This window comes from Dendroctonus ponderosae, unplaced genomic scaffold (genome assembly GCF_020466585.1).
Source record: "Dendroctonus ponderosae isolate FM_Combo_2020 unplaced genomic scaffold, Dpon_F_20191213v2 Dpon_F_20191213_5, whole genome shotgun sequence".
Classification (NCBI taxonomy): Eukaryota; Metazoa; Arthropoda; class Insecta; order Coleoptera; family Curculionidae; genus Dendroctonus; species Dendroctonus ponderosae.
The window spans coordinates 4756279-4778199 of record NW_026018715.1 but is presented as its reverse complement, the minus strand read 5'-3'; the positions used below and the strand labels follow the sequence as shown (position 1 = coordinate 4778199).

General features: G+C 32.1%; 1 protein-coding gene across 2 annotated transcripts in view; it reads left to right on the top strand.

The window, feature by feature from the left end:
* LOC109541326 (potassium channel subfamily K member 18) overlaps positions 1 to 21921 on the top strand; it is a 64820-nt gene that overhangs the window by 30484 nt on the left and 12415 nt on the right. For both annotated transcript variants that reach the window (XM_019910156.2, XM_019910155.2), the window contains exons 5-7: positions 15906 to 16075; positions 16511 to 16618; positions 20682 to 20815. In XM_019910156.2, coding sequence (XP_019765715.1) covers positions 15906 to 16075; positions 16511 to 16618; positions 20682 to 20815 — 412 coding nt within the window. The remainder of the gene's footprint in view (positions 1 to 15905; positions 16076 to 16510; positions 16619 to 20681; positions 20816 to 21921) is intronic.

The following is a 21921-nucleotide window of genomic DNA, read 5'->3' as shown; positions in this document are numbered from 1 at the left end:
TTCTCTGATTTTTTGTAATTTCCTTTGAGTTTAAAATTTAAAACTATGCAATTTGCAATTTTTAGAAAACTTTCTAACTGACATAGTGAAAGCAAATCTTGAAAAGCTTAAAAAATATGCAAAATTTATAACGACTGGATAGAATCTATAACTAACCATTTATCCAACAGCGATTTTAATTCTTTCAATGCGAAAATTGTAACTCGTAATTTTCACATATCGATATGAACTCTGCTAGAAAAATGAAGTTTTGCCAGACGTTCGTATTTATTTTCGCTTAATGTGGCCGAAATCCGTGTTGAACTCAACGCCGCAAGTTTAGAAAATTAACTGTCAATTCGATGGTAAAATTACTACCATTAAGAAGTAAAATAATTGGGTAATTTCAAAATTAAAACTATAATTTTTTGGAAAAACTCGAGCAATTTTACAGTTGAAATGCAGCTAAAATATCAGTTATTAATTTAGTACTAAAGTTTGACACATTGTTAATATATTTTTATGTGAATAGTTTTAAATTATGGATATTTTTTTCAATGTGTTTTTAGATTTTGAATGTACATTTGATTTTTATATTTCGGGTGTTGTTCACCCTCCCGAGGCATTGTTCTAAGGCAGCTCTTTACATTTTCTTTTGTTTATACTTTATAGCCGTTTATAAGTGGTAAATGCAAAAAAGAGCAAGCAGTGTTCTCATGTCAATTTGTGTAATAGAGCCGTTATAATCGTCAACTAACAACAATTAATTGGTTTGTTGAAAGACAACTTGCTTATTTGAAAATAAACAATGCTTTAACACTACAAAAATTGGAATGTTTGCATTTGTTATGTTATTATGTTACTGCTTTGGCCACAGGATTTCACCCTATTCGCAACCAAACTGTAGTTTGAATAACTATAAAATTTGTTTTAAACTCAAACTCAAACATTTTTAATGAATGAGTGAAAATAATTTTCAATTTCTTTCGATATAGTACCAGCATGTGAAAGTAGGGGCTAGTTGTTAATTACTTTTTTTAAATGCTAATGGTTTGAATTCACTTCAATTATCATGGCTTTGTTGTTTATTATTCACTTCAAATTAACAATTAATCAGAATATTGAGTTTCAAGCTAACATACTTCTTACTTTAATGTGTACAACAAAATGTTTCAAATAATTAAATACATTGCAACGTAAAGAGATGTTTTGAAAATTGTGTTTATTTTTTAAAATAATGCAGTAGACGCGGCCCAAAACATTACGGAAATGAGCCAGTTTGCAACTGCAATGCACAATTAAAATTCATAATTTTTTTGTCTGTTTTTTATATGCACTAAATATAAAATATCTTATCTGGGACTGATGAGTTGCCCCCTTGAGAAGTATAAGTTTGATACCGGCTCTTATAGGTGGAACGTGTATCTTATTATTACCGTGCCTTCTGATCCCATAACGTTAGCAAAGCCGTTTAAGTGAATTCCGTTTCCTCATATTTATTATTCGTCTTGTTGAAAAGAAAGCCACTTGAGTTTTTGTTGGCGGTCTAATAAGTAAAGTTTCAAATATGTGTGGCTTCTATGCATTTGGCACCTTTATGCGTTTGGTAGCTTCGGAAAATGTCGATCCATCGGTAAAACAGCTAGATAATCCATGTAGGATGGAAACAGTTACAACGACATAATCCATATTGGATGCAAATAGTTTGCTAAATCACCGCAGAATTGAATATGTTTATTGGTTGATTGATTTCTGTAACGCAGAGTGCGAACATCGTAATCACACACATTAACTAGCTTTATCATTGTAAATGAACCATATCAAATTAACCCTAAATAATTGATTGCTTCGGAATTGCACCAAGAGCAGAAAATATACTGAAAAAAAAAACATAATTGTGTACATTTTGAAGTTTTAAAAGCGAAAACTTATATTAGTTTTATTCATAGGCTGTGATTTCTACTTTTGATTAAGTGTTGCAGGTTATTTGATATTGTTACTGAAATAATATAATGTGATTTTTCTAGGGCAGATTTGTTGAGTTTAGGACAAAAAGTGGCGTCTGACAAATCAGTGTTTGGCTTGCCAGAACACCAAACATTGGGACCAGATAAATCGTTACAATACATTCACTCACATTAAAATATTGTTGAATAATTAGACCAAAAGCTCTTGCGGTCTGTACCATTTCCATTAATTTTTATTATACAATTTACAACTCAATCCTCCACAGGTTAAATACTGCGGTCATATTACCACTTACATTATTTAATTAAGAGAGAGTTGAAAACCTAGAACTGATTTGCCTAAAAGAATAAAAGCAAGAGTAAAACCGCAATTACATCAAGAAATTTCAGAAAGCACTTTATTTAATAATCTCTGAATATTACGAATTAAAATATTTCAAACGCACGATATGTCTACAAGGCGTTTGTTTTTAATTGCTGGTGGCGTTAATCCTTCCTAATTATACAATTTAACTCTTAATGTTAAAAGTGGGTTATTGAAATATAACTCTTCAAAATTGGCTTTTCAATAGGACAAACAATTGCTTCATAAATCAGACAACTTCCCGTGAGATTTCTTGTTTATATTGTTATCCCTAAGGAATAAATTTTCTTAATTTAATTAACATTTGCTCTACTAATGAAAACAAGTTATGGTTTAGTTTGAGCCAAGCTATCGTTTCAATACGGCAAGTGAAAATTATTCTGCTCTTAGATTGATAACACTTATGACTTGACATTGATAAACTCTGTTTATCAATGTCTTTATAACATTTTTCTTTTTACTAATATTTAATCTAATCATTTTCTTTTTACTAATATTTAATCTAATCACTCAACAGTTGGTTTTAATGGATGATTCTTTTCAAATAACTTTTTAAATCATACACTACATGAAACATTCTATTGTTAATTATTATGAATGGTTTCAATTAACTTTTGGAATTTGAATTTCCGCTTGACACGATTTAATTGCTTTTTGAAAAATATAACAAATCTCTCGGTCGCCTTAAGCTGCAAAAAAATAATTTGTGATTAAATATTTCGATATAACAAAGAATCAATATTATTTTAAAACCGTTGTTTCAAAATAATTAATTGATGCCATGTTGACAAACACTTTCTACTGCTGTTTGTCTTCAAAGGAAAAGGTTTACACAAATTAAGTTTCTGTTTGTCAGTTTGGGTACTGGTCAGTAAAACAACAGATAAGATAATTAAAAAGCAAAAAAAAAGAAGCGATATTTTCACGCTTCCATCAATTCAGAAATCTGAAGCAAACCTTTGAGGAAACATCATCATTTCTCAAACATCTTGAGAAAATGTCGGTCAGTTTTTCCATTTTCCGTACGAGGCGTTATTACCATATATGTTTCATATGTCATCTAAATGTCCTATTAGCCGCCTATAAATTTCTTTCATCCATAAAAATGTCGACACATTTTCCCATAAAATATGCAGACAGGTTCAATAAATTATGCAGCATTTTCGTTCTGAGAGACACGGGATTTTCTTGCAGGAATTCTATACCAATTTATTTTTGCCATTGTACCTCAAAGCATTATTAATAATAATTGTTTGTGTATGATGTAAGTTAGAAAAAATATCAGTCGGAATAAATTTTTGATCACAAATAAATAGAAACTTCTGTTTTGGGGTGGATTATATTATTTTCATCTATTGTTACATTACTATCAAATAAAGATTATAACCAGTTAACTTAGCGGTATCGACTTTAAACATGATCACTTTCAAATCTAAAATTTCGCTACGTTCAAATTGCAGCCTGATACAGTTATAATAATTTAAACTGGCAACAGATCTTGGAACGTTTTTTTATTTTGAGTGAACAATGGGCAGATTTCCTGGAAATGTTTGCGAGTTGTGTTCGCTATCATCAGATTGATGACATTTTTGTTTCTACCTCTAATTAAGTAACAAAATCTCAAAGTCTTGCCAAATACTGTTGGCTAACGACAAGGAACAACCTGTTTACGCCTGTTATGATACGAGTAGTACTTTGTTACTACAAAACTCCAAATTCCGACATCTTTCATATAGAAAGCGGTCACATTCCATGATACTTAAGGGCACAGTTTTTCTTAAATATAATAAAAATATTTCAGACGTTAAGTGAGGATGTAATAATGATTAATATTAAAATTTATCAATCACATTTTTTTTGGAATTAGTATTGTGGGATGGATAATATTTATAATACTAGTTTGATCAATAGCAGATAATTATTAACATAATTACATTAGCAACCCAAATTTCCATTGAATCAACTAAATTTGACTATAAAACTCAGTAATGCTAATTACATTAGTACAAAGTAAGGTAAAAGCAGGCAAAACTATCAGAATATGCATTAATTTTGCCTACTCTAGCACACATTTCAAGTTTGCAAGAAACATGTTCACCGATAAGCAAGTCTAAAGTCAGTTTAAATTTCATAATATTTCTAGTGGACAGTGGGAAAGTGGACAAAAGATGGAAACATTTTATATTCTGTTAAATATCAAAATTTTAATACCACCTACTGAAGTTACTATAGCTTTCGCAAAGATAGTTTGAAAAATATGTTGTTTTGGTTTTTATTGGAACGTGATTTTGCTGATATTTTTATTAATCTACTGATATTTACTATTGAAGTAAAATTTGTTTATTAATGAAATTCGTTACAAAGTTGCACATATTAAACATTGCAAAGTGGTTTCGAGCCTATTAGGCTCGGTCGTGGGGGTTGCCTGAGGTAAGCGGACCTCGAAATTTGGACTATCATGATTTCTTTTTCGGATCATCAATGCCGACAAAATTCTTGTCTTCGTGGCAAAGTGGCTAAACTTGGATCATTTTTTTGAATGTGTTATACATTTTATTGCAATACGAACCACTTTCCATGAAAACTCACTACAGCAAATATTTTTATTTTCATAAATAAGTTAACTTAACTCACAATTGTGGTTCTATTTGCATTTATGTTCTTAAAAACATCAAATGTATAACAATGTCGTGCAAGGAAGTTTACCCTTCTTGTGCATGAGTCTAAATTGGCTAAACTTTCTATATGAAACGAGCCGAATTCAGTATGTGTTCTTCATTGTGAACATTGATTCTTATGAGAACGTGAGAGATGACAAAAAAATCGAAAATGGTAGCAACTGGCTATTGAACTCATATTGAAGCCAGCATTCATTAGAAACGATTAATGCCATTTTGATCTTGATTATACGTGGTAAACAAGCCTCATAACCTATTTAAAACTTTCGTTCATCGTTGTCTTGATCTCGAACTTTTGAATGATCTCCTTATCATGTTTTACAATAGTTTGAAGAACGGTAAGATGGCTCCCGTTCTATCACTTTTTTTCTAAACACTTTGACTTTACGCTTGTATACTATAAACAACTGATGTTGTAAAGTGTTGTTATGAACAGGATTTCAGCAGCTCTTTTGAAAGATGTTCTGTTACAGTTTGATAAACGAAAAGCTCATGTAATTAGTACAGATTGATATGCAGGTTTTTTACATATCGTTAGGACCTTTAGACCTTAGGAACTCTATTCGAAAACGAAATTATTCTAAGTGCTAGCGCACTGCACTGACATAGTTGGAATTTCAGATCTAAAATAAAGCTTTGTTTTCAATGTTCAGTTTGGTTTCACCCGTTTTTCGTAGGATTCTCGTATATAGTAACAAGTATTAACGGAACGTTATTAGTGAGAGAAATTTCATTTGCGGATGCGCCCTGATTCAAGTCTCTTACTAAGTTTTATGTGAATATATATTTTATTATTGTTATTCCAGTGTCTTAATAGTCCTAGATAACACCTCCGGATGAATGCGCCAAATTTGAATCACGCAGTACAAAAATCGTTAATCGATAATTTGTATTAACATTAAAATATGCCTTAATTATGTTACTTATTATAGAGTATGCCACTTTTACATCCGTTGGTACTCAAGGAATCGCACCCTCTTTTCGCCTTCATGTAGGCACATTTAATATTTCTGCTACTCGTGGTTCCATTCATAGAAAAATTGAACCCTTCCAAAATTTCTGAAAGCAATTTTGGCATTCACAATCAAATAATCAAGGTATTCAGAGTAATAATTTGGTTTTGCCCTATTTGGTACTTCGGGTTTCTTGGAGCAGCGATTTTTCAGCAAAATTCTCTTCTATCTGCTTAATAACTTTCAAATAGGCTGGCTACCTATTGGGACATAAAACCGGAGCTGTGAAGTGTAACGAAAAATCAATTTGGTATATTACACATTCATCAGAGTGATAATGTAAAAAATAAACCCATTTTGCAAAGCGGCGCTTATCTAAACGAATTTGTATGTATTAGTCAGCCAGCTGCAAGAAAAAAGTGCCTGTTCTCATGCATCAACGTCACATGTTAATAAAACTGGTGTCCTCCAAATAAATCACTCCAGGAGCATTCGCACTCCCTTTCCACTTGTAGTCTCGGTTATGTATCTCGCATAATTTACTGCCAGCTGCCTTTACGTGACCTAGATTGCTAATGTTGTAGCAAAGTTAAACGATTAAAAGTGGAAACACACATTTGGATCCATACAAGAAGTGGCCGAATGTCTGGAAAGCAATAAGAACTAGTCAGATTGGGAATTGGCTGCCATTCCATTAGCGCTGTGAGCGGAAGTGTTGTAATACCCCTTTGCCGACTGCAAGTAGTTCCACATTTTGACTTCAAAGCTAAAATAATTAGCTAATAGGAGCTTTGCCACGGCTAAATATATGCATGCATATTGACTGTAACTGTCTCAATGATCAAATGAAGTAGTTATATTGGCGAAGGTCGTGTGAGAATGTGTTGTGCATGTTGTCTGCGTGTTTATAGAGTTTATCTATTTAAATATTTAGCCAACCATGTAAACTCTAGGATAAGAAACCTGAAAAGAGAAAATTGGATACGGTTTCCGAAAGAGATGAAACACGACGTTTATGGAGCGCAAAGCAAAGTGTTGAACATTCTTAAAGATAGAAAACAAGCTACTAATGATGATAACAACTTCAATAATATAGAAACAAAACAATGGACAGCTTGCATCAAAGAACGCTTCAATGAAGGGAATAATGAAGATGCGAAGATGCAGTTGGCGGGGAAGACGTTATACGTGGGGTTCAACAACGTTATAGAAATTACAAGCGAAGAACTCAGGAATACCACGGAAAATTAAAAAAAATAAAAACCCCAGGACGTGATGGCGTAATGAGCTCCTCAAATATAGAGGATAAATAATAATTAAAAATATTGATGTGCTTTTTCAGAAAATTGCATATACGGAGTACCAAACCAATGGAAAACAAGCATTAAAATACCAATATACAAAAAAGAAAATAAGAAGAATTCTAGCAACTGCCGTACGTTCAACTTGCTTAACACAACAATAGAATTGCTAACGAAGATAGTCGGCAATAGAATCACTAACGAATATACAATAAGTGAAGAAAAACAAGGCTTTCGGCAAAATAGGTCAACCATTGATGCAATTCTCATAGTCAGATAAATTGCTGAGAAAGCAATTGAATATAACAATCTTGCTTACGTGTACTTCGTGGAACTGACTAAAGCTTTTGATAGTGTCAGATTAGGACAAATGCTAAAACTACTTAAAGAAGAAAAACAATCGAGCAGTTTAGTAGGGATAATAAGAGACATTAACACCGACAACGAAATTAAATTAAAGTCAAGGATGAATTGACATCGGAAGTAAACATTAAATCTGGAATAGTCCAGCGAGATAACCTAAGGCCACTATTATTAAATTTATTAATTGACAAAACTATAGGAGAAACTAAAAATTGCAGACGCAGCAATTCTGATCTCGGATAATGAAGATAACCTACAGGGGCTGGTGAGTACGTTTAAAACAGCCGCGGTTTGGAATTGCGTTGGTTCCTAAGCGGTAGTTCTTGTGCGTCATGAACCCCATAAGTTTAGTCCTCCAGCAAAGGAAACATTTATAGATAAACTTGATCAACCAAAACAACTTACATTTGTCTACATATTGGACATTGCAAGATATTTCTGGTTTATTTTCTTTAAAAACTGAGCAAACATTCATATGCATGTCCACATTTCTTTGAAGAAATATCGTGAGCTCAATTCGCAATATTTTACAGATGTTATTAATCTCTGAGAAAATAGACAAATAATATAGATCTTTGGGGTTTGAAAGTGTGAAATACAGGTCAGTGGAAAAATGTCTTTCAAAATCAAAATTTTGATATACTGCCAACGTTTCGATCTTAAATTAGACCATTCTCAAGGCCCTAGATTCGTTACCACAATTTACTATGGCGCCATATACTAGAGTTATGGATGAGATTATTAGACATTTTACAGAACACATGCAAAAAGTTAACACAGAATTGATATCGGTAATTTGCAAACGCACTTAAAAAAATTAATTAGTGACTTAAACGTGTCATAAATTAATGTGATGAGTGTAGTAGTATGTTCAAAATTATACAGGCAATCTTTGGCCCAATGAATATTAACTGATAACAGGACCTTCTGTTAAGCTGCAACCTAATTTTTTGTTGTTAGGGTGTAGCTTTTGTCTTCTGGGTGTGTTTATTCGACTTAATTTAATAGTTTAGTTACTCCTAAATGATAGCTTGATTATTCACGAAGGATATAAATTTGAGAAACTATTAGCATATCCTCCTCTATTGAATGCATTCTCAAATGATGCAATTATAATGTCTACAGCGAATTACAAGCTATTTGGTCTGATAAGAAGTGAACACACAGTGTGTTTACAAATTTATGGACACCCCCAAAGTTATTTTTGCATCAATTGAGAGCTTCAATTAACTTAGCGAATATAAAAACGTTGGTAGAATCCAGCAGAAATTTCATAAGATGTTTAAATAGTATTATCATATTTGCTTCACACAAGCATGATTTGCATCTTATCCTTCTTTTAGCAGGGTCTTCTAGTAAGGTTTTCAGTTGCTTGAAAAGGCGTTTTTATTGTCATTTCTTAAATTGTCCAAATTATCGGAGGAAAGAGGAGTGGAAGTCTAAGTTTGTTCCTAAATTCAACATCAAAACGTGACTCCATGATCTCAGAAAATCAAATGACAAAAATTGATGCTAGCAGTATTTGTTATACGTTGAATTCTGGCCCAATCCATTCTACATCCAAAAGTAATCTGATATTGGCAATATTTACGCCCTAGCCTTCCTGGTCTTTCCAAATCAATTTAATTCGTATGCCACTTAAAGCATTGTGCAAATTTAACGAATTTTTGAGAACATATGGACAAAGCGATTCCGTGAAAAATATTCAGATGCATTTAATTTTTTTATTTGCCACCTTAAAATAGTGAATACTACAGATTTTTCAATATTGTAAAAGATGAGTTACACGGGAGGAGATCATTGACAAATACACTCTTGAAGAGTTCGATGCGAAGGGCAATCAATCAACAAAAAAATATATTTTATCCAAAAATAGTGCTTAAAGTACCTACAATAACTTGAATGAAAAAAAATAGCAAAAGCAATCAATCAGTACACAAATTGAACTTAGGCGCAATCAATAGTTTTCAGTTTAACTATATAAACTTTGATAAAAATGACAAAATAAACTAGCTGATTGGAATTTGAATATCCGCGAGATATTGGAGTGATTTGACTTGTATTGGGTAACGGCAAGAAAACCCCCTTGGATTCATGCATCAATGTCGCATCTTAATAAACCCTGTGGCCCATAGATAAATCAGTAAGAGAGTATTCACACTACCCAGATGGAGGCTTGTCTATGTACCCCACATAATTTACTGCCTGCAGCCTTTAGATTATCCGGATTATTAATGTGGCAGGGGCATTAGGCAGTTAAATTTGTAAACAGATTAAGACGATAATATAGACAACGTAATTTGAAGCAGTGAGAATTTGACGTGAGATCTCTAAATATTTGCTTCAATAAAGGAGAGGGTGAAAATGTATCCTTTGGTGCTAATTTCACTAAAGTTTTGCGTGCAACTGAATTTGTATTGATAACCAAAGCCTTAAGAAATATATCCGAGTAAGTGAACAGCGCACAGCATAATAAGAAATTCGTTGTGTCCTTACATATTCGCACAGGAGAAACATCCTCAAAATGTAGTTTTTAGATAGTTGGGCAGAGCTTTAAAGTGGGTAAGTAATAGCTACAAAAGTCTAAGCAGTCACGAAATTGAATCTGAAGAGCGGATTCATATCCGAAATGAACAAGTATAGTTTCTTAATGCCGCGTTTTCCTTCAATACACTCGTTGGTTCTTGTTGACCAATGTTTCAATGTTCAACATGGAATCGTCGTTCTTCAAAGTTATGTACCAGTTTATACCAATTTTATTTCAGCTAAAACCTTCTTCAGAAAATTTATCCCACTCCACATTTGATGCTTATGCAAAATACATAAAATAGCTGGAATATCGTATGGAGATGAATATTTAAAATCCCAATATACGTACTTTAGGGTAACATGTTGGAAAATTGTACAATTTTTTGACACATTGCAGCGAACAGCCAGACGCCGGGCTTTCAAGTATTCGCTTAGATATTATCCTCTTTGCAATGAGATCATAGACAATTTTTCAAATACCAACTTACATGACTTTCTTTGATACGGGATTGTAAGACAAATTCGCCGTAACACTTCTCAAGTGGCAAAATTTTTGCACATTTGGATAACATTCATAAACAATAGAGTTAGAAAAATGTCTGTGAATAAAGCAAGAAAACGGCATTACTTTGTGGCCGTCGTAGAACAAAAAAAAATAAATTAGCAGCCCAGATGGCATTTTCCAAACTCGGTTTCTCGAGAAAAATTAGTTCCTTAATAAATATTCCAACTTTTCCTTTCATTTTAATTATGAGATATTGTTTTGAAGTTTCTCAATTAATTTCAGCAAAATTTGGCATTTTCTAACAACCTCGGAAGTAACATCAATTATTTAGAAGAGCTTTTATTTCTAGTCTTTTATTTATCCTATACTGAAATAAAATAGTATTAATAATAAATCCTGAAGATTGGTTTTGTTTGATAACTTACTGTTATGTAATTGACTTTGCTAAATCCTTTTTGTGCTTCAATCATTAACCGAAAAATGTTTCGAGTTTATCAGAATTCGGCAAAGCGCATTATTCCTAATGCTACCAATGTTTCAAAGTGCTACAAAGTGTTCATTGCTAATGACTATTAATTCACTTTATGTCCTACTCAAATAATGTATGTACTTTTTTTGCTTCAAGCAGATATAATAAATCTGGTTATCAACACATCCACGGGTCTTAACAGGATATTGGAAATCCTGTTTGAGAAAATCGTTTCACACATACAGTGGCATTTGAATTCTCGAGCATAAATTCAATATTTCGAAAACCCTATTCGGCTAATGGTGTTTCTGGGTTATCTAATACGGGACGTGTGAGCGGCTAATTGTTAAACAGATGCAACTCGCTTAGCTCCTGCCTTAATTAAATTTAACACCAAGGGAATGATACGATTATCTGAGCTACTTGTAATATTTATATTGAGTAACATTCTTGCACTGAACTGTACGTGCAAGATATTCAGCATATAAGTTAGATTGTCTACATTATCGACACGTTTCAAAATGATGTATTTCTATTTAAGTATATATTGGTGTGTACAAGTAGTGGAAAGCGGTGGGCTTTTGAACGCCTTCCAAATTAGAAACTTTCGAATAAATTCAAAATGTATCAAAGAAAATATAAACTGGAAAGACAAATATTCAGTTAGATTTTAAAGAACGTAAAATATTTTTTTCACAGTGTAAACATTTTTTTCTTTGTAAACGTAGTATCTCAAGATTGAACCAACTAATGTGGATCAAATTTGGAGCGAGAATACCTGACGTTATGTGGAATAAGGGTAAAATAAAATAAATAAGTAAAATCCAAAAATTATTGCTACTTATGACAAACTCATGAGGAGGGCATTTTACATTTTTGCTATAAAGTCAATCACAGCTTTACAGTAAGGAAATTTATTTTGCGCAAACAATGTTCGTTAAGGATTTTAATCTGCTGAACTCAAATCGAAGCAAAAATGCGACTTCAGATTATGATATTTCCGCAAAACTAAATTAAACTCTGAAAACCGTGATTGTTGGTGGTAAATTAAAAATTATTTTATATTGTTGTTAACCTCTTCAGTATTCCTACCTAAAAATCAAATTATTTTCCGATGCAACTGCGGAACATCGCAGAAAATTACGGATTTTTGCAGTTTCCTATCCAGAAAAAAATTCACTCTGAAATTTGAATTGCGCTAAATAAAAATGTAGAACGTTTTATCGTAGTTTCGTAAAAACTATTAAATGCTATAATATCTTGCTATAAAATGTCAAAAGAATACGGAAAACCCCTGATTTCACAGTCAGATTTCAGTTTGTAAATTGAATCGGCCTATAAAATTCTTGAGTACTGCCTTTAGCAGATGAAGAACTAATTATAAAACTAGAGTGAATTTTTTTCTCTGCATACAAATCTGAGAAAGTTCGTAAATTTCTGAAGTTTTCCGCAATTGTATCGGAACGGAGTTTCATATTTATTAGTTTTATTTATAACATCTTGTCTGGGAATAAAAATTATGTGTGAATACTGAAGAATTTAACAACAAAATAAAATAATTGTAATTTTTTACGAAAAAATAAATTTTTTCGATTTTTTTAATCGATTTTTTCGGTAAACTCATAATGTGAAGACACTTTTTTGCTTATATTTAAGTTCAGCAGATTAATATACATAACAAGCATTGTTTGGCTCACAACAAAAATTTTCCTTTGCTATAGGCTATGATCCACTTTATAGGAAACAGTGTCCAATACTCTATTTCCTCTAAAATTTGCCCGCTGTAGAAATTATTTTTAGGTCTTCCTCATATTTTTGCCTTATTCCACATTACGTCAAATATACGCGCGCCAAATTTCATCCAAAGCAGTTGGCACAATCTGGAGATATTAGGTTCACGAACAAGAAAACAATTTTCTCACATTGTGCGGCGTCTTCAAAATTCTAACTGACTATATTATTGTTTTGGTACCATCAGCTGGTTCTACCATATACAGTCCGAATGGAAACGTTTTAAACTTGAAGTAATAACTAATAATGGAAGCATTTTCCCAGATTATATATTAAGACAATATTTTACGTTGATAACTTAATTCGGCTTGTCTTTGAGAAACATTCTAACAAAATAGAAAAATAAGTGACGCCTAATGAAAGTCATTAGGATCTTTAATATCGTCAAGAGCATTAGACTATCGGCTTTACAAAGTTGGCGAAAACGGCACATAATGGAGATTAAAGTGCACTTAAGCTAACGCCATCATCTGAAACGCCGAATCGGGTATGACGACCTGCAAATCCGAGTTTTATCAATGAAAGTCTTTAGGTTCTGAAAATGGTCGGTAAAAGTAATTATATATTCTTCGCTTTATCCTTTTTTCGACTATTTTATTACACTTTTCTTAAAGCTTTGCTTGATAACAAAAATAATAAAACAGATAAAATAACATATCGCAGCTTCTCTACAGAAAATATAAGCGTATATTAACGGTGAATTAATGAATTAGTAAGTGAAATAAAATAGTTTATAATAAATTACTGTTACTTAATGGTATCAGTTGCTTCTACTTGCAGTCAGAAATATATTGTTTTGCTTCGGAAAATTGAAGTTTCAACGTTTTTTCATAAATTTTTGTGGACTAAGAGAGAAACAGCATATATATATATTTATAGATATTTAAATAGGCAAGCGAAAATTGTAGAGATTCAAATGATGTATTGAATCTTGGCAAAATAGTTTTGGCAAATACATACGCAAATTCCTATTTAGTAATTAATAGACTTGCCCGCAACGAACTGTAGCTACTTAATGTGAAACGGATTGACAACCGTTGTATCTTGGATGTACATAAAAAAATATCACTTCACTTGATTAGGTCCCGGTCCAGATTAGACTTACACGAAAAGGATTAACTTAACAAGTTATTAATTACATTCAGACAAAATAGACATCGCATTCAGCCCGTGGAAAACTGAAATAACAATATAAAATGTCCGATACCAATGTGTAGTGCGAACTATCCCCAACCGCTCAGACAGTCTGTGTAATTTAATTAGTAACTAATAACGGCGCTAAAATATTATCCATATACAACTTTGCAAAAAAGATGTTTTAATACAGTATTTATAAAAATTAAAGCATGTACATCAACAAATTTCCTTAGATTAATGACAGAAACTTTTCTATTTAATATGCGCAAGCATACACTGCGATAACTTTTGTAATATCGGTTTGGCCGGTACGCGTTCAACATTTGCATGGTTTCGTTGGAGTTTCGGATGTGTTTTAGGGCTCACCCTACAGTTTTGGATAAAATTGGACTAATATTGCATATGTTCCGAATTTCACATATACAGTAAGGGTCTACTTTAAACTGCAATTAATTAACACTCACTTAATTATAATTAGCATGATAGCCGTCCAGATAAAACCATACATTCTGTCCTAAATCGGTATTTCGCACGTCATGTGCTGCGTTTAAGCAGAAAATTTGTAAAAAATAAAACGGTCACAAAATATTGCTGTGAACTGGAATTACACATGAAAGTCCTCACATGAAAGTTATGGAAATTAGCTGAACTGTAGAGGGTAAAGCGAACTTGTCATTGTTCAACATGTTCTTCACAAAACTTCTATTGAAGAAGTCAGCGATAATACGTAATTACTCTTTTTTTCCTTTGTCTTATTCCTTAAGTAAGCTGGATTCCGATTTAGGGAGGATATGAGAAAGTGTTATAGCTAGGAAATTTTAATTCCTGAGCTCACAAATCCTCTAATTTTTCGATTATTTTAAACGTTACGTCTTCCATTTTAAGTCATTTTTACTAAACGACCAAAAGCAATATTTTTCAATAATTTTTAGTTAAAAATCGCGTGTTTTATAAACAATAGATATTTGAAAATAACTTGCTAAATCAAATTTAGTTTTCAAGCTGCATGTTCGAACATAGGAATGGTTTCATTTCAATACATGCTTGCGTTTTTCGTTTTCTTATTTTGAATTTTTTTCATCTATGACGAGCATATAGAGGCAGTCCCAGTTTTTTCCATGTGAGTCTAAATACCACTGCTTTAGGATGGTATTAGCTAACTTGAATACATTTTTAGAAAACTGATATTTTCACTGCACCGTTTTTGGTTCTACTTAATAATATTTTTAGATGACACGGAGTATTTTGTTTATTTCTATACTATAATAACAAGACAATTATATCATGGTTTAATAAAAGTTTAATTGTCTTATTCGAGAATAGAATCTATTAGCCATCGGTAACGTATTGAAAAAACTTAGCCAAATCAACAAAAACCTTGTAACAATTTTAATGGTATAAACACCCATTAAACGAATTCCTAATTAAATTGATTGAATATAAAACCCTTTTTGTTCCCTGTTTTCTCTACTAAAACGTAATACAATAAAAAAAATTGTTGTCATTGTGCGCAGACATTCGGGCCGTTTCAAAGTGCATCCTTCGCTTTACTTGAGTTCAGCCAAGTGCTTATTTCTTTTCCATCTAGACTGCTGAGCGTTTATCACTGGCTCACCCTGTAAATGCCTCCAAAATTACCTTTAGGAATAAATACGACCAAATAATTGTTAAATATAAATTGTTACCAAAATTTATTGTGTGCTTACCAAAGTAAGCACATAATAAATAAAACAGTTGTAGGATTAGCTATCTGTGGAGCCTCATTTGCATTTAAAACTTGTTAACTTTTTTTTATAGTGTAAACTGAGCTGTGCTGAAGAGATTATTTGTAATTTCCAGCCTCTTGAATACTTAAAACTATGTTTTCAGGTTATGGAAACATTTGGCCTCGTACTCCCGACGGAAAAATAGCTAGCATAGTTTATGCTATAATTGGCATGCCGTTGTTCCTACTATATCTATCAAATATTGGGGATGTAATGGCCAGATCCTTCAAGTGGATTTATGCTAATTTGTGTTTATGCAGATGGTGTCCTGGTGTAAGTTTACAAATTATGTAAATATTTAAATACTTGAATCAATTTGACTGAAAAATAATAAAAAACTCAAGCAATTATGATGTGAAACATTTAGTTAATTTTCTTAATAATTAAAATTGCTGGAACACACTATCGCACGCTAATTTTATACAAAGCTGAACTCTGTCCATTGTATTTAATTCGATCATGTTTTAATTAAATTAACTAAAATTAATTAGCAGCTTGAAGTAATGGATTTAATGAACCTCTGCATGTGATAAACAATTCATTGAAAGCAAACATTAGCATTGTATTTTAATATTACAAGTTACTTGTGCCTTTGTTTTCATTGAGAATTTGCTTGCTCTCCAGTATATTGGAGTTTCCGTAATTTACCAAACATTAACTAAAAACTGTTCCAAAGAATGTTTGATATTTATACAGTTTTCACAACAGGTGGCCAAAAGAAGAGCCGAACGTCGTATGAGGAGAGATCAGCAGATGCACGCAGAATCCGCAAGTGAAGCTGGATCGAGAAATAGCAGTAGCATTGGTTCCGCAGATGTACGTGAACTATTTGATTGATAACGTTTCTAACAGATATATTAATAATCCACTTTATCAAAGATTTGGTAAATTATTTATGAGCCTTCATCATTTTTCATAACTTAAAACAGAAACGTCTATGCCGATATGAAATTTATGGGATACTGACAGTAAACGCCCTAAAAAAGTAAATATAAAGCCCACCAGAATATTTATTTAGGTTCCCCTTTAGGTTTCCAATTTATCGCTATCCGTGAATTACACGCCTCACTTTTTTTATTTAATAAATATCACTTTGCTGCCTGACGATTCGGATGAAAAATGATCGAATGCTCGAATAGCGACATACCCTCAAGATCTCACGTCATGCTTTGTATCTTTTTGACAAAACCGATTTTTATTGGCTTCATTTTGACTTGTTTAAACATGATTTTTTGGTTTCCAATCATATGAACCTCGTCGAAGAATTAAGGTAAAATTGCTGATAAAGCATAATGGCAAAACAACACGATATGTTCATTGTTGGAGATTTTTAATAAATTAATTTCAGGTAAACTGTATTTTGCACTCATCAATTACTATTGCTTCAAATATTTTAAATCTCAAACCGCCGCCATTTCCTATTGCTTTAAATAAAATCCAATTTCACGGAATTTTACATAAAATTTAATATAGCTCAAACGAGGGTATGGAAAACAGAAAATTCCTAAAGTTCAAACGATATTTTAATTATATTTATTGGAAACAGTGAGTTGAGAATCATATTGTCAGTGTTACAACGTGAAATGTTGCAAAGCTAAAATTATGGAACGATGTTTTAGACATGTATGTCAAACACTACTTCGGCTAGTGTTTGATCTTTTTCCTTAAGTTAGTTTGCTAGATCTTTTGGTCTTTCTTATACGCAATCTTTCCTAAGTCTGAACTTGATGAATTACTGCATTTTACAGTGGTAGGCCCTGTAGCCTCTTGGGAGAAGGTGGTAGGAAGTAGGTTATATTTCAGGCTAAAGACTTAAGAATTGGGTTCTTTGGTATTAAAGCCGCCATCGAGTTGATTTTGGCTGCAATTTCCAGTTCTGAGAGCAGCAGTAGTTGAAGCAGCTGCGGGTATATACAGGGTTGTTCTCAACTAATGTCAAAAAATTCACTGACATATTGTTTAGCCCAAAATATTGCGTTTCAGGCAAATTTTTCTTATGCGAAAGTTAATAGATTCCGAGGTACAGGGTGTCAAAGTGTAAATAAAAATTTCGTTTTTTTCTGAATAGATTTTTATCCAGTTTTACTAGTACCACAAAAATTTGTGTTTGGGGGTTTCTTAGATCGGCAAATTCAAATTCTAGAGGGCGAAAGCTGCAATAGTCTGAAGCCACTTAAGACATCACACCTTTTTTGGCTCTTCAACAATCGTCATACGGTTGGTAAAATCACATTATACGGTTGGTAAAATCAGATTGTCACAAAAACAAAACATGTGTACTTGTTCGAAGTCGATATCTCTAACCGTTTTCGAGATACTTCACATTGAATCATCTAGTAATTTTTTGAGCTTATTGGATATCTATCTCAAATTTGATATGCAAATAAAATAATTTTTTGGGCAAATTTTCTATTAAAGAAAACTTAACAAACATTAGACAGTATTTATTTAGGCACGTTCAGAACTATTTTCAACTTCTTTTTGGACACAGTAAAACATTTGAAAATTATTATTTCATAATAAATGTTCAAAATGATCTCCTCTGACTTCAATACATGTACAAATTTTTCGAAAACGGTGAGAAATATTGAAACGKTGARAAATAAGTACAGATGTTTTGTTYAAAAAATGTCGTAGAATGTGATTGTACCAAGCGTATGACGCTTTTTGAAAAGGCTAAAAAGTCCTGATGTCTTAAATGGCTCCAGACAATTGCAGCTTGCGCTCTCTATAAACTACAAGCCAACCAATAGGGAATTTGGATTTGCCGATCTAAGAAACCCTCAAACACAAATGTTTGTGGTACTAGTAAAACTGGTTAAAAATCTATTCAGAAGAAAGAAATTTTTATTTACACTTTGTCACCCTGTACCTCAGAACCTATTAACTTTCGCATAAGACAAATTTGCCTGAAACGCATTAAGAGCGGCTTCATCGTTGGAAAATGGAGTTGAATAAACTCTTAAATAATGAAGTTAATGGTATCAAGTTACTGAGTGAACTAGATTACATGCAATATGTTCACTAACTTTTCATTGCCAACGTCTTAGAACTAACTTGCTGACCAGAGCACCAATAAATTTGATTTGTAATTTATTCAATATTTATAGTGCAAATTGTGACATTTTTAGTTATTCTTTGATTCTTATAAAAAAACTATATCAATACTTTTTTTGTATTTCCTGTAATTGGGTGTCCTACATGTTGGAAATATATGACTAAAATGTTAACACCCAATGTAATAACCCATTCAAACAATTATAATCACATTCAAAAAAATTCTGAGTTTACCACCATTTCAGAACTAAATGAGCAAGTGCAGAACTACTATTTAACTATAATTATTGACTTGTTTATTAAGTTTACACAATTATGAGAAACTCACCGTTAAATTGACAACGCAAATAAGCAAATCTGTAATACTCTCCACACTTACCCGTGTATGACGTACTTTCGCCAACGCAAAATATAAAAAATCTCGTATGTAACCGAATATAAAACAAAGGATTTTATTCTAAAGCCAACTCTTTTGACGCGGATGAACTATTTTCAACCAACCCTTCTTTGGAATAATAATAAGCTTTCATCCACACTAACATTTTCGTCTGGAGCTAAAGCTGAGCTGAATTTGTTAAGCAATTATTCAATAAATTTACACAGTTTTTGAACTTTTAGACATGGAAGATTTTCTGGTGATTTTGTTAAATAAAAGAAAGTGTATCCTTTTATCACTAAAGAAATTGGTGTTTGAAATTCTGAATCCCCTTGAATTGGTACAAAGCATAAATCTTAACCATTTAGTGGGTCAGTTAAGAAGGAACGAGCATTGCTGAAGAAACAGTTTGCGTATTTTTAAGGCTGTTCATTATCGAGATATTTAATTGTCCTCATGTTCAAAAGGCGGTTAAACTATTTATTAATTTATCCGTAAATTTGGACAGTATATAGATTCGAAAGATTCTGGCATTGATTACAGTAGCTCAATTCTTCTCTTAACGGCTAGTTCTAAATCAAATATGAAGTTAATAATGATTTGTCAAAACTGAATCTTTTAATTGTAATTTTCTGCTGGTCGTGTTACAGGCATTTGAAAAATGTTTATCTTATTTATACATTCATATTACACTTTCATACTACAAACCCATCAGATTTGGAACTGTGACCATCATAAATCCCGAACTAAACTAAATTTTGTTAATTTTATGACTAACCTCTCAAATGTACAACGTTTCATTATTTATGCTATTGCCCTTGCAAATCCATTTTATTTTCGACACACTGCGTACGCTCAAAAAACACTTGAACATACAATTTAAGTTAGATTTCACCGATACGAATTCTATTTCAAGCCAACTAATTCGGCTTCCTAATAATAAAATACCTTGATCGATTGATTCTCGATTAATCTTCACCCTCAGCTTCTTGACTTGCAATTCATATTTATGAACAACGCCTTATTGCAAACTGTAATCATCAGAAAGTAAATAAAAAATCTTCCCGTAACGTTTAAAATAAAATAAAATTTTGTAATCCAATTTGTAATAGCTGTAGATAGTAACTCAAAGGAGTGGCTGATCATAAGGAATATTTGTTTTTTGTAAAATGCAAAAACTTACACTTTCCAATAAGCTCCAGTAAATGTTTCTTATATTTCCAACGTAGCCTCAAACACCTTTGTTTTCTTAACATATGTATATATTTTCTTTATTTATATATTAAGCTGAATGTTTAAGGTATTTAAAATGATCAAATTTTAGACCCAAAAATAATTAGAAAATGTATTTATTTGAAAGGGTCTAGCTCTAGGAGATTGACGATTTGAGCGAAAAAGCAGAAATTCCATCGTCAATAGTGATTAATTTCGAAAGAATTGTTTCAGGTTAACATAGCAATGAACGTGTTGAGTCCAGCTGGATCAACAGCTAGTGATGGAATGACCAATTACACCGATGAATCTTATGATGTTCAAAACGTTACAGTTCCTATTACAGTGTGTTTGATGATCATGGTAGGGTAAGTACACCCTTAATAAATAGCACAGGCTAGTTAAATTCCATAAATAACAAAATTTTGTTCAATAAACGAAACGCACGAAGAATACTCACCCTACTGGGTTAAATGGAATGATAGATCAAATTGTAGAACCCGGAAAATTCAAACAGGGTTTAGAATAATTAATTATAATGTTTTAAATAGTTTGGCTGTTGAATAATGGGCTGTTTTGCATTAAAACGAATCCGTTAAGTTACAATTCATCGCTCAATTTACTATTGCTTTTTTAGCGTAACCGTTCGGATGTGTTCGCTTCCAAAGCTAACAAATGGGTGTCGGTAATGTTACAGAATCAGTTCAGTTAGCCCTCAATTTATTTTATGAAGATTGGAGCATTTTCAAACTAATTTTTGTGMTTATCATCTTGTTTGMGTTTGTCCATGCTACAATATTATTATTAACGCACGGATTTGAAGAATTTTATAAACTGGGATTTAATTTCTCCGCGATTTTTTGTAATGTGTGACAACAAAGTAATTGTGTTTTATTTATTAATTTTCTTAATAATATGTTAAAATCCGGTCTTTGTTATTATTGCTTTGCTAAGTCTCTTAGCAATTCATGGATCAGTGTTGCTTGATTATTTCCTAATMGCACAAAAATAATTTTGCTGTACATYTATGTTTGAATTCATAAATATGAAATTAAATTGAAAAGGTAGMAAWRCCAAATAAAAAAATTTGGTTTCGAAAATTGAACCAATCCCTACTGAGAATAATACAAGRCTTGTTTAATTTAAAKGGCAATTCACAGAAGAAACGACCAATACATTCAGCAAATTACCTTCCAAGACAACAGAAAGCGGCGTAATTCACACGAAAACGGCATTTGATTTACATGTTTGCTGTTATGTTTGTATTAAAACAAGAAATGGAAATACCGCAATACAGAATCCAGATACTTTCTCGTCGTGCCTCGTAGCATAAACATTAAAGCAATAATATAATAAAATATAAGTCAACAATTTCTAAAAGCGAACTGCTTGAAAAAATGTAAAACCAAACTTACCGAAAGCTGCATCGTGTCACCTGGAAAAAAATATGTTTAGCGTACAGGAAATAATTTTA